The sequence below is a fragment of the Notolepis coatsorum genome (assembly GCF_963971535.1).
Source record: "Notolepis coatsorum genome assembly, chromosome: 1".
Taxonomy (NCBI): domain Eukaryota; kingdom Metazoa; phylum Chordata; class Actinopteri; order Aulopiformes; family Paralepididae; genus Notolepis; species Notolepis coatsorum.
Window position 1 is genome coordinate 78666255 of NC_140165.1, and position 14291 is coordinate 78680545.

A 14291-nucleotide genomic window follows, 5' to 3' on the forward strand; every position below is an offset into this window, starting at 1 on the left:
ACAAATATACATTTATTTTTGAAAAAAAGATAAACTCTGTTACTTGAAATATTTTCACTGTGCTCCTAAATATTTTTGGGTGCTCCTAAATTTCTTTGTGTGCTCCTAAATTTTTTCATTTAGGAGCACATGTGCTCCTTGGGAAAAAGGTTAACGTAGAATGAGAACAGGACTGAAACACAGAGGTATAGAGGCTGCTAGAATGAGAACAGGACTGAAACAGAGAGGTATAGAGGCTGCTAGAATGAGAACAGGACTGAAACACAGAGGTATAGAGGCTACTAGAATGAGAACAGGACTGAAACAGAGAGATATAGAGGCTGCTAGAATGAGAACAGGACTGAAACAGAGAGGTATAGAGGCTGATAGAATGGGAACAGGACTGAAACAGAGGTATAGAGGCTGCTAGAATGAGAACAGGGCTGAAACAGAGAGGTATAGACTGCTAGAATGGGAACAGGACTGAAACAGAGAGGTATAAAGGCTGCTAGAATGAGAACAGGACTGAAACAGAGAGGTATAGAGGCTGCTAGAATGAGAACAGGACTGAAACAGAGGTATAGAGGCTGCTATAATGAGAACAGGGCTGAAACAGAGAGGTATAGAGGCTGATAGAATGGGAACAGGACTGAAACAGAGGTATAGAGGCTGCTAGAATGAGAACAGGGCTGAAACAGAGGTATAGAGGCTGCTAAAATGGGAACAGGACTGAAACAGAGGTATAGAGGCTGCTAGAATGAGAACAGGACTGAAACAGAGAGGTATAGAGGCTGCTAGAATGAGAACAGGACTGAAACAGAGGTATAGAGGCTGCTAGACCAGGACTGAAACAGAGAGGTATAGAGGCTGTTAGAATGAGAACAGGACTGAAACACAGAGGTATAGAGGCTGCTAGACCAGGACTGAAACAGAGAGGTATAGAGGCTGCTAGACCAGGACTGAAACAGAGAGGTATAGAGGCTGCTAGAATGAGAACAGGACTGAAACAGAGAGGTATAGACTGCTAGAATGAGAACAGGACTGAAACAGAGGTATAGAAGCTGCTAGAATGAGAACAGGACTGAAACACAGAGGTATAGAGGCTGCTAGAATGAGAACAGGACTGAAACAGAGCGGTATAGAGGCTGCTAGAATGAGAACAGGACTGAAACAGAGGTATAGAGGCTGCTAGAATGAGAACAGGGCTGAAACAGAGCGGTATAGAGGCTGCTAGAATGAGAACAGGGCTGAAACAGAGCGGTATAGAGGCTGTTAGAATGAGAACAGGACTGAAACAGAGAAGTATAGAGGCTGTTAGAATGAGAATAGGACTGAAACAGAGAGGTATAGAGGCTGCTAGAATGAGAACAGGGCTGAAACGGAGAGGTATAGAGGCTGTTAGAATGAGAACAGGACTGAAACAGAGAGGTATAGAGGCTGTTAGAAAGAGAACAGGACTGAAACACAGAGGTATAGAGGCTGCTAGAATGAGAACAGGGCTGAAACAGAGCGGTATAGAGGCTGCTAGAATGAGAACAGGACTGAAACAGAGAGGTATAGAGGCTGCTAGAATGAGAACAGGACTGAACCAGAGAGGTATAGAGGGTGCTAGAATGAGAACAGGACTGAAACAGAGAGTTATAGAGGCTGCTAGAATGATAACAGGACTGAAACAGAGAGGTGTAGAGGCTACTAGAATGATACCACGGCTGAAACAGAGAGGTGTAGAGGCTACTAGAATGAGAACAGGGCTGAAACAGGTATAGAGGCTGCTAGAATGAGAACAGGACTGAAACAGAGGGGTATAGAGGCTGCTAGAATGAGAACAGGACTGAAACAGAGAGGTATAGAGGCTGCTAGAATGAGAACAGGGCTGAAACAGGTATAGAGGCTGCTAGAATGAGAACAGGACTGAAACAGAGGGGTATAGAGGCTGCTAGAATGAGAACAGGACTGAAACAGAGAGGTATAGAGGCTGCTAGAATGAGAACAGGACTGAAACAGAGGGGTATAGAGGCTGCTAGAATGAGAACAGGACCTAAACAGAGGTATAGAGGCTGCTAGAATGAGAACAGGACTGAAACAGAGGTATAGTGGCTGCTAGAATGAGAACAGGACTGAAACAGAGGTATAGAGGCTGCTAGAATGAGAACAGGACTGAAACAGAGAGGTATAGAGGCTGCTAGAATGAGAACAGGACTGAAACAGAGGTATAGAGGCTACTAGAATGAGAACAGGACTGAAACAGAGGTATAGAGGCTGCTAGAATGTATAATCAGAGTATTTTTTGCAAAAAACTTCAAAGGTATTTTTAGGGGACATCAAAGATCTATATTAAAGTTGCTATAGATAAAAATTGTATGTAGATTAAAAAAACAAAAGAAAAAAACAATAATACATTCACAGAGCTTTTAAAAAGATCAGGAAGCGATGGGGGCGGCTCCCCTCCAAAGCGCAGACCCCTGTCGCTGAAAGATCGAGCCGCGCAGGTGAAAAGATGCGACTGCTGTTACCTCGAGTATCGGAGGGGACTCGTGCTATGTATGACTTAGTCCACATTGCAGCCGGCTTGTGGGAGGCAAGAAACAGCGTTCGAGACAGGGGAGGGTTGAATTGGATGATACGAAATTGGGATGGGAGAAAAATAGAAAATGGGAGAAAAAGTGGATAAAAAAAAAAAAATAAAATTATTGCTTTTCCCCCCAAAACAATTATTGATTGAAATAAATGTATAATAATAAAAAATGTGGCAGGTCCAAAATGAATGTTTACATGTATCCTCTCCCTACTTCCCATTTCCCCACGTGGAATGCATCTAATTGGATACATGATGTGCTGGTGCTCTAGTGTGCCATCTAGTGGCTGAATGTTATCTACAGTATAGCACCTATAAGGAGCACAGCAGACCCACCTGTACGTGTTGTATTGTAGTGCGACTATGGTGGAATATCTCAGATGGTTCTACATTTAGAACGCAGCTCTATGGGACTAACGAACAGGGGATAATAATGTCAGTGGGTGGACATTTTTGGTTTTGGAGATAGGCAGGCTCTGTGGGATGATAGCGATACGATTCGCCGATGTTAACTCCTGTTCCAGTTATGTCAATCGAAATGAGTTTTGACCTAATTTGATTTGACAAGGAGACAGACAGGAAGAGACAGAGGATGATAGAGAGAGAGAGAGAGAGAGAGAGAGAGAGATAGAGAGAGAGAACAAGAGAGGGAAAGAGAAAGATAGTGGTATTAGGACAGAGAGAGAGATTGAGAGAGGGAGAGAGAGAGTCGGAGATGAAGAGAGATAGGGGGAGAGGGAGAGAGTTAGAGATGAAGAGAGAGAGGGGGAGAGGGAGAGAGAGAGACATGCATTCAGCCATTGTCTTTGCTGTGTAAAGCTTTCACACAGACTTACAAAAGACACTAGAATGTGTGTGAGGTCTTAGTGTGTGTGTGTGTGTGTGTGTGTGTCAGTACATATTAGCTGTATGTGTGTGTGTGTGTGTGTGTGTGTCAGTACATATTATCTGTATGTGAGGTCTTAGTGTGTGTGTGTGTGTGTGTGTGTGTGTGTGTAGGTGTGTGTGTGTCTGTGTGTCAGTACATATTAGCTGTACGTGTGTGTGTGTGTGTTTGTGTGTGTGTGTGTAGGTGTGTGTGTGTGTGTGTGTGTCAGTACATATTAGCTGTGTGTGTGTGTGTCAGTACATATTAGCTGTACGTGTGTGTGTGTGTGTGTGTGTGTGTGTGTGTGTGTGTGTGTGTGTGTGTGTGTGTAGGTGATCTTGCTAGTTGGCCATTTCTCCCTAGCAACTGAGGGCTAAATCCACAAAGAATGGATTGCACGGAGCAAGTTGCTTACTTACAATTCATGATGAATTGAAAATGGGGGACCCTGATGTAAACAAGACAAAAGTCTTTCCCTTTACCGTGCAGATTGATTGATTGAATGAAAGTTTTATCAACAGATTGCAGAATGGGTACAATACAGTACGGCTCAATACACACAATTGTTAAGGGGATGCAGACCAGAGAAAGACTTTCGTCTTGTTTACATCAGGGTCTCCCATTTTCAATTCATCATGAATTGTAAGTAAGCAACTTGCTCCGTGCAATCCATTCTTTGTGGATCTAGCCCTCATTAGTATTCTCTATTAGTTCTCTCTCTCTCTCTCTCCCTCTCTCTCCCTCTCTCCCTCCCTCCCTCCCTCCCTCTCTCCCTCTCTCTCTCTCTGTCTCTAGCCTCTTTCACACTGGACTCCTGAAGTTATTTAGACATTAATCTGATGTATGTAAGAATGCAACTGTTCAAATGCTCCAGTGTGGAGTTCACCCTCCCAGCTTCCCGTGTCCTAAGTTAAGTTTGCGTAATGACCAACTGTGCCCATGTGAGAATACAAGCAGATCATTGTTCACCGGATCCACACAGCGAGCAAGTGGTCGTGTTGATTACATGTCTAGCATGTGACTGGAGAGAAACAGGAGGAATAAATACATCAGAGGGGGAAGAAGAGGAATCATTTACACAAAGATGGCAACAAAAATGTCTAACTGGAGAGTCGACGAGATTCGGGAACTTCCCTCTGTAAGGGAACATCTGTCTGTAAGGGAACATCTGTCTGTAAGGGAACATCTGTCTGTAAGGGAACTTCTGAATGTAAGGGAACATCTGTCTGTAAGGGAACTTCTGTCTGTAAGGGAACTTCTGAATGTAAGGGAACTTCTGTCTGTAAGGGAACATCTGTCTGTAAATAAGGGAACTTCTGTCTGTAAGGGAACTTCTGAATGTAAGGGAACATCTGTGTGTAAGGGAACTTCTGTCTGTAAGGGAACTTCTGAATGTAAGGGAACTTCTGTCTGTAAGGGAACTTCTGAATGTAAGGGAACTTCTAAATGTAAGGGAACTTCTGAATGTAAGGGAACTTCGGTCGATCAGGGAACTTCTGATTGTAAGGGAACATCTGTCTATAAGGGAACATCTGTCTATAAGGGAACTTCTGATTGTAAGGGAACATCTGTCTGTAAGGGAACTTCTGTCTATAAGGGAACTTATGTCTATAAGGGAACTTCAAAATGTAAGGGAACTTCTGTCTGTAAGGGAACTTCTGATTGTAAGGGAACATCTGTCTGTAAGGGAACTTCTGTCTGTAAGGGAACTTCTGTCTATAAGGGAACATCTGTCTGTAAGGGAACTTCGGTCTGTAAGGGAACTTCGGTCTGTAAGGGAACATCTGTCTGCAAGGGAACTTCTGTCTGTAAGGGAACTTCTGTCTGTAAGGGAACATCTGAGTGTAAGGGAACTTCTGAGTGTAAGGGAACATCTGAAAGTAAGAACATCTGTCTGTAAGGAAACTTCTGTCTGTAAGGGAACTTCTGAATCTTCTGTCTGTAAGGGAACTTCTGAATGTAAGGGAACTTCTGAATGTAAGGGAACTTCTGAATGTAAGGGAACTTCTGTCTGTAAGGGAAACTAAGCTAAAATCCCCAGTCAGACTGATGAGCTGCTACAGAACGTGATGCAGTGAAATCAGTACCAAGGAACAAACTGAAAGCACTCAAAACGTTGTATTCTTAGTGTTACTAATTACATTGTTTTGTCTAGGTATACTGTGAATGAATGAATGAATGAAAACTTTATTTAACAGATTGCAGAATGGGTACAATACAGTACAGCTCAATACACACAATTGTTAAGGGGATGCAGACCTGAGAAAGACGTTTGTCTTGTTTCCATCAGGGTCCCCCATTTTCAATTCATATAGACATTTATGACATACACAACATACATGACATTTATGACATAGGGACATATAGGTATTTAGTACTGATACATTTGTGACATAAACGGTATTCAAATATACAGTACTGTTACCCCTAGATCCTGACAGAGTATATACATATGATGGGGAGGGGACTGTACATTAGGAGGGGGTGGGTGGGTGGGAGAGAAATATACATACGGCGGGGAGGGAATATATACATGCGGTGGGGAGGAGACTGTCTATTAGGAGGTGGTGAGGGTTTTGGGCATTCACGGTGGCCAGTTTCGAATTGCAGCCTCCCGTAGGTGCTCTTTAAGAGCGGTTTTGAATGTGGGTAGGGATTCACATTCCTTTACAGCTTTGGGTAGGGCGTTTCACATTGATGTGGCATAATTGCGAAACGTGTTTAGTCCCTTGTTTGAGCCGAATCTGGGTTTAACATGATTTGTTGAGCTTCCTCTGGTGTAGTGGTTGTGGTATTCACTGACCTTTGGGAAGTATTTTGACATGTACATGGGTACCTTAGTCGTATAGTGTATCTTGTAGACCAGGCCCATTGCAAGTTGCTGTACTCTGTCGTCTACTCTAAGCCATCCTAGGTTGTCAAAGTGGGCAGGGGTGAGGTGGGTTCTGGGGTTCAGGTCAAGTAGTAGTCTAACCAGTTTGTTTTGTGATGTTTGTAATTTTGTTTTAAGCGCCTTTGAGGTGCTTTGGTACCATGAGGTGCACGCATAGTCGTAGTACCCTTGAATGAGTGCTCCTGCCAGAGTCTTCAGGGTATTCTTGTTTACCAGAGAGGAGATCCGGTACAAGAATCTAGTTCGTTGGTTGACTTTTTTTTATTACATTGGATGCCATTTTGTCACAGGAAAGATTTGCCTCTAGGATGGAACCCAAGTAGGTCATTTCGTCTTTCCTTGTGACAATAAGAAACTTGAAACTTGATATTGTCACCCACTGTAACTGAGCCGTCGGTCTTGCTGAGTTTGTTATTTGAACCGAAGAGAATGGGCTCCGTTTTGCCCATGTGTAATGATAGTTTGTCATCAGCGAGCCATATGCAGATTTTGCCTAGTTCCGAGCTGAGGGTTTTTTCAACCTGCAACTTGTTCTTGTCAGAGACCAGCAGGGCTGAGTCGTCCGCAAACAGGAACAAGTTGCAGTCACAGGCTGACGACATGTCATTTGCATAAATTAGGAAGAGTAGCGGTCCTAGTATGCTTCCTTGTGGAACACCACAGCTCACTGTGAGGGGGGGGATAGAGTACCGTTTACCTCCACCATCTGCTCTCTCCCCTCCAGGTAGGATTGCATCCAGCTCACTGATAAGCTATCAAAACCAATTGCTTTTAGCTTGTCAATCAGAATGGAGTGATTGACAGTGTCCAAGGCCTTTTGTAGGTCCAGTTACATTGAATAGTCTTCATATTGTTTACAGACAATCTCAAATTCTTTCATGATACTGATTGAATTTCGATGGACTTGCCAACAACTTCTATATAGAATATCAGCCCCTACCCGCACATACTTACCTAACGTTATATCAATCATTACAATAATTAACCTTGTCAATCAGTCATCTTTTGTAAATATAGTGTCTCCCTCTCTCTCTCTCTCCCTCTCCCTCTCTCTCTCCCTCTCCCTCTCCCCCAGGTTTCCCTGCTACGTTCTGCAGCAGAATCTCTACAGCATACAAATGATTACCCCTCTGGGTCCTAACTCCTCTCTAATGTCCTCCCTCACCTCCTCTATCGCATAACTCTTTTCTCTTCGCCTCCATCCTACCTTTCTCCTCCACACTGCCGTTCCTGGAGCGTGGAGGTGCAGGCACATTACAGCAGTATTAAAGAATCAATCTCTCTCTCTCTCTCTCTCTCTCTCTCTCCTCTCTCTCTTTATGCCTCCGGAACTTCACTGTGTGTGTGTGTGTGTGTGTGTGTGTGTGTGTGTGTGCGTGTGTGTGTGTAATGATAGGGAGGGGGGGGGGGGGGGGGGGTGGTAGGCGGGTGGGGGAGTGGTTGCCATGGTAACCAGACTGCAGTGTGAGTGAGGAGCTAGTAGCCCGGCTGGTCAATGAACAAACTGAAAGGACACGAAGAAGGCACACACATAAACACACACACACACACTACGCTTCTTTCAGATTCAGAATTAGAAAAGACCAACATTAATCAAATGTACAACTCTGACATACAGTACAGAGAGAGAAAGAGAGAGAGAGAGAGATACATACAGTACTGACACAGAGAAAGAGAGAGATACAGTACTGACAGAGAAAGAGAGAAAGAGAGAGAGACATACAGTACTGACACAGAGAAAGAGAGAGAGAGAGAGAGATACAGTACTGACACAGAGAAAGAGAGAGAGATAGAGAGATACAGTACTGACACAGAGAAAGAGAGAGAGATAGAGAGATACGTACAGTACTGACACAGAGAAAGAGAGAGAGAGAGAGAGAGAGATACAGTACTGACACAGAGAAAGAGAGAGAGAGAGAGAGAGACAGAGAGAGAGACATACAGTACTGACAGAGAGACAGATACAGTACTGACAGAGAGAGAGAGAGGGAGAGAGAGAGATAGATACAGTACTGACAGAGAGAGAGAGAGACATACAGTACTGAGAGAGAGGGAGAGAGAGAGAGACAGATACAGTACTGACAGAGAGAGAGAGGGAGAGAGAGAGATACAGTACTGACGGAGAGAGAGAGAGAGAGAGAGAGACATACAGTACTGAGACAGAGAGAGATAGATACAGTACTGACAGAGAGATACATACAGTACTGACAGAGAGATACATACAGTACTGACAGAGAGAGAGAGAGAGAGAGAGAGACATACAGTACTGACAGAGAGAGAGATACAGTGCTGAGACAGAGAGAGAGACATACAGTACTGACAGAGAGAGAGAGAGAGAGAGAGAGAGAGAGAGAGAGAGAGAGAGAGAGAGCGAGAGGGACATACAGTACTGACAGAGAGAGAGAGAGAGAGAGAGACATACAGTACTGACAGAGAGAGAGGGACATACAGTACTGAGACAGAGAGAGACATACAGTACTGACAGAGAGAGAGACATACAGTACTGACAGAGAGACATACAGTACTGAGACAGAGAGAGAGACACAGTACTGAGACAGAGAGAGACATACAGTACTGACAGAGAGAGATACATACAGTACTGACAGAGAGAGAGAGAGACATACAGTACTGACAGAGAGAGAGACATACAGTACAGACAGAGAGAGAGACATACAGTACTGAGACAGAGAGAGAGACATACAGTACTGACAGAGAGAGAGACATACAGTACTGAGACAGAGAGAGAGACATACAGTACTGACAGAGAGAGAGACATACAGTACTGACAGAGAGAGAGATACATACAGTACTGACAGAGAGACATACAGTACTGAGACAGAGAGAGACATACAGTACTGAGACAGAGAGAGATAGATACAGTACTGAGACAGAGAGAGACATACAGTACTGACAGAGAGAGATAGATACAGTACTGAGACAGAGAGAGAGAGACATACAGTACTGACAGAGAGAGAGACATACAGTACTGAGACAGAGAGAGAGAGACATACAGTACTGACAGAGAGAGAGAGAGAGACATGCAGTACTGACAGAGAGAGAGACATACAGTACTGAGACAGAGATAGAGACATACAGTACTGACAGAGAGAGAGACATACAGTACTGAGACAGAGAGAGACATACAGTACTGACAGAGAGAGAGAGAGAGAGAGAGAGAGAGAGAGAGAGAGACATACAGTACTGACAGAGAGAGAGAGACATACAGTACTGAGACAGAGAGAGACATACAGTACTGAGACAGAGAGAGACATACAGTACTGAGACAGAGAGAGAGACATACAGTACTGAGAGAGAGACATACAGTACTGACAGAGAGAGAGAGACATACAGTACTGACAGAGAGAGAGATACATACAGTACTGAGACAGAGAGAGAGACATACAGTACTGACAGAGAGAGATACATACAGTACTGAGACAGAGAGAGACATACAGTACTGACAGAGAGAGAGACATACAGTACTGAGACAGAGAGAGAGACATACAGTACTGATACAGAGAGACAGATACAGTACTGACAGAGAGAGAGAGATAGATACAGTACTGACAGAGAGAGAGACATACAGTACTGAGACAGAGAGACAGATACAGTACTGACAGAGAGAGATAGATACAGTACTGACAGAGAGAGATACATACAATACTGACAGAGAGAGAGAGAGAGAGACATACAGTACTGAGACAGAGAGAGAGAGACATACAGTACAGACAGAGAGAGAGAGAGGGAGAGAGAGAGAGATACAGTACTGACAGGGAGAGAGAGAGAGAGAGAGAGAGAGAGAGAGAGATACAGTACTGACAGAGAGAGAGAGAGAGAGAGAGAGAGAGAGAGAGAGAGAGAGAGATACAGTACTGACAGAGACTTTTGATGTTCTTTTATTAAAACATGTCAACTAAAAACAGTCAATAGAGACACAAAAATCTCACGGCATCTTCATAAAAACACACACACCCACACACTCACCCGCACACACACCCACACACACACACCCCCCCACACACACACACACACACACACACACACAACCACCCCAACAAACCCCAAAAACCTCCTCCAGCACATAAAAACCACTTGACAGAGACAGAGAGAGAGACATACAGTACTGACAGAGAGCGAGAGAGACATACAGTACTGACAGAGAGAGAGAGAGAGAGAGAGAGAGAGAGAGAGAGACATACAGTACTGAGAGAGAGAGACATACAGCACTGCCGGTGCAGTGAGCTCCTCACCTGTTTGCCGTCCAGTGTGTACAGCCTCTACAGTGAGCTCCTCACCTGTTTGCCGTCCAGTGTGTACAGCCTCTACAGTGGGCTCCTCACCTGTTTGCCGTCCAGGGTGTACAGCCTCTACAGTGAGCTCCTCACCTGTTTGCCGTCCAGTGTGTACAGCCTCTACAGTGGGCTCCTCACCTGTTTGCCGTCCAGTGTGTACAGCCTCTACAGTGAGCTCCTCACCTGTTTGCCGTCCAGGGTGTACAGCCTCTACAGTGAGCTCCTCACCTGTTTGCCGTCCAGGGTGTACAGCCTCTACAGTGAGCTCCTCATCTGTTTGCCGTCCAGGGTGTACAGCCTCTACAGTGAGCTCCTCACCTGTTTGCCGTCCAGGGTGTACAGCCTCTTCACCGCGCCGGAGTCCAGCTTGATGGCCTCGGTGATGTCGGCCAGCACCTGGTGGAAGGAGTGCGCCGTCTTCTTGTTCAGCAGGACGCGCACCGCCTTGCGGGGCTTCACGCCGCTGCGGATCACCGTCACCAGCTTGGGCTTGATGAAGTCCTTGCTCTCCCGGGCCTCGGAGCGCTCCCTGGGGGAGGAGGGGGGAGGGGGGACCGGCGAGGAGGCCGCCGCCGCCGCGGGGGGGCCGGTGGCGGACCGCTGCGGTGCCGCTCCTCCCGCCGTGCCGGCGCCAGGCTTCCAGCCCGGGTTTGAGATCTTGGCGTAGTCCACCTTGCGGTACGGCTCGTTGGACGCACACACGTAGCAGTCGCCTAGGAGAGGAGGGCAGGGGTTAAACACATAGATCTCTAGAGGTGCGGCTGGGTGGCGCAGTGGACCAAGCACTCGCCTAGCACCGCAGAGACTCTGGGATCGAATCCAGCCGTCAGCGGTTGACTTTAAGTTTGTGTTTGTAGGTTGATGGCTAAAGCAGGTACAGTAGGTCAGAGACCAGCAGGACATTGCTGTCCAAGAATGAGTCCAAGCAAGACATTGAAACCTAGCAAAGTTCAAGAAGTCAGGAGATCGAGATTTAGCACTTATTATTATTATTGTGATTGATCTTTGGAGTTGTATCCAGTTATATGCAGTTCACTTGTTAATCAATTTTATGGCTTTGTCATTATAAATAATTTCCCATATCTTTAAAAATCTTCGAAATTGGTAAATTTGGCAATTTAGAAATACAGAATGATGTAGGTTAGAGTTATCCTATACCCAAAATGCACTCATATTTGAATTCCCCATTAAGAAACACATCATTTAGACACCTTGCATGATAGGATTTCATTCAGATTCATGTTGCACCTGTAACGGAGTGCCGTGTGTCTATCCTACAGTCACGATGGACAGTGTTGTGAAGTGACTGTGGACGGCAGCGGTACTGCAGGTAAACTCACTCCCCAGAGGCGTCCAGACTCATTACTTAGAAGTGAGTTCACCTCTTGGTACAGTGGTCTGTGATGCCGCCCGTCACGCGGGAGACCGGGGTTCAACTCCCACTCGGGGCATGTCGAATGTGATCTGTTACACACCCATGTATGGCCATTTTACAAATGGTAAAATCTGCCATTTTGAAATCCAAAATGATGTAGGTTAGTTATCCTATCCGAAAAAGAATCCCATATTTGGATTCCCCACAAAATAAAACATATTTTAGACCCCCCTCATGTTAGGATTTCCTTAAAGGGGAACTATTTTATAATTTCTTTCACTATTTGGGCACTTTTACACAATTCCTGTGAGTCTATGGAACACCTCTGTAAGTTTTTTTTCAAAAAAAATTCATTGTTTTGTATTTCTAATCAAGTACTCAAAAACAAAATTTTTCTACCTCAAGATCTTAAGCCGTTTTGAGGCTGGGCTCCAACCACTGTGTGGCCTGGTGCCAACTGCCACACCAACTGCCACATTATTATGCAGCTGAGAAATCTCTGACATCACAGATATGCACATTTTCAGATGACTCAGTTCAGTGAGGGTGAATATTGTGAGAGGAGAATTGGAAGAATGCGCCAATATGAGAATTAGAGACATAGATCCTATTAATATAAGTCCACATAGCTAGGAAACAATGCTAAACACTGGAAAAGGCCATTTATAAGATAGTTGGATTTTTAAATAAATTTTTTAACTACTGTAGGAAGTAGAGGCGCTGACGTGCCTTCTTTACTACACTGTCAATGTGTGTGGTCCATGTCCATGTCAAGTCCTCGGATATGTGGACTCTGAGGTACTTGAAACTTGAAACACTCTCTTGACCGGTGCCCCGTAGATTCTGGCTCCGATGTCGTCCAGTTTGTTTTCAATGGACTGGACGTTGGCCAGCAGGATGCTGCGGAGCGGTGGTCGGGGAGCCCGGGACCAGAGTTTGTTCCGAATGCCGGCTCTTTCCCCCGTTGTCTCCTACGCCTGGGGAAGTTGTTGTTGTTGTTCTGCCTGAAGATCTCTGCCGGCCATTGTTAGTCAGCGAGCCGGTCGTGAGAGCAGTCCAAACGGTGAGTAAACTGTAGTTTAGGGCTGCAACGATTAGTCGACATAAGCGACGACGTCGATCATAAAAACTCGTCGACGCCGAATTTTTGCGTCGATGCATCGTAAATTTTTTTTTTTTTTTTTTTTTTTTTCTATTTTTATTTTAAATTTTTTTAGCATGACCTCAGAGTTGCTTTGTCTACCATCACCCCAGACTTTGAGACTCTTGTCAGGAGCAAACAACATCCCCAGTTATCCCATTAGTTCCCTGGGATGTTAAGCTAAGAAGTCTGCTAAGAAGGATATATTATTTATTATTATTATTATTATTATTTTATTTCATTGTGTTTTTAGCCCTAGTTGCACTTTTGTTGCAACCCCAGTTATCCCATTAGTTCCCCCAAACGTACTGTCGGTCTGTTATGTTAAGCTAAGAAGTCTGCTAAGAGCCCGGGAAAGGAGCCGCGCCCACAGGAAGCAGAGATGGAGGGTGTGACAGAAATAATCGTTAGATTAGTCGACTAATCAAAATAATCGTTAGTTGCAGCCCTACTGTAGTTCAATGTCAATAAGTGACTGACGGTCATATACATTAAATCCACCAGCAGTTGGTGTATAAAAAACATGTAAAACTATAGAAATTTACCAAATCAAGCACAATCTCGACGGAGCCCACAGAGAGGGGGGCCCGGACAGTAGATCTGTGAATCTTCACTGGCCTCACGATTCGATTACGATTCAGCCGTCCACAATTCGATTAGATTTCTCTCTTGCTAGCTTTTATGTTCTTTTACAATATGGCGCTTTGGGATTTGCTCCACAACTCAAATATATTATTATTATTATTGTATTATTAAAGCTAGTGCTCTGGTCATGCATCCACTCAACTCATAGAAAATACAGCACCAGGCTATTCTAAAAGTATTGATACTAATACTGATACTAATAAAGAGTATTGAACCGTTTTTAACAGCTGGGTATCGAGATACCTTTCTAGTATCTGTAGAACGCTTTATTGCCATGGCACAATACAGTACAACGAGATTGGTTCGTGCAGCACCTAAAACAACAATACCTACATACCCACTCTACCACACAACACATCCATGATGTACCTATAGACACACTACCATACATACATGTGTTGTACCCACTCTACCACACAACACATCCATGATGTACCTATAGACACACTACCATACGTACATGTGTTGTACCCACACTCACTGACACACAACACATTCATGTACCACTCAGACCCTCTGCTAC

At 44.6% G+C, this 14291-nt stretch overlaps 1 protein-coding gene across 1 annotated transcript in view; it reads right to left on the reverse strand.

The window, feature by feature from the left end:
* LOC311234450 (serine/threonine-protein kinase DCLK2-like) overlaps positions 1–14291 on the reverse strand; it is a 90602-nt gene that overhangs the window by 54521 nt on the left and 21790 nt on the right. Inside the window, exon 2 of the mRNA XM_084321629.1 lies at positions 10926–11320. Coding sequence (XP_084177755.1) covers positions 10926–11320 — 395 coding nt within the window. The remainder of the gene's footprint in view (positions 1–10925; positions 11321–14291) is intronic.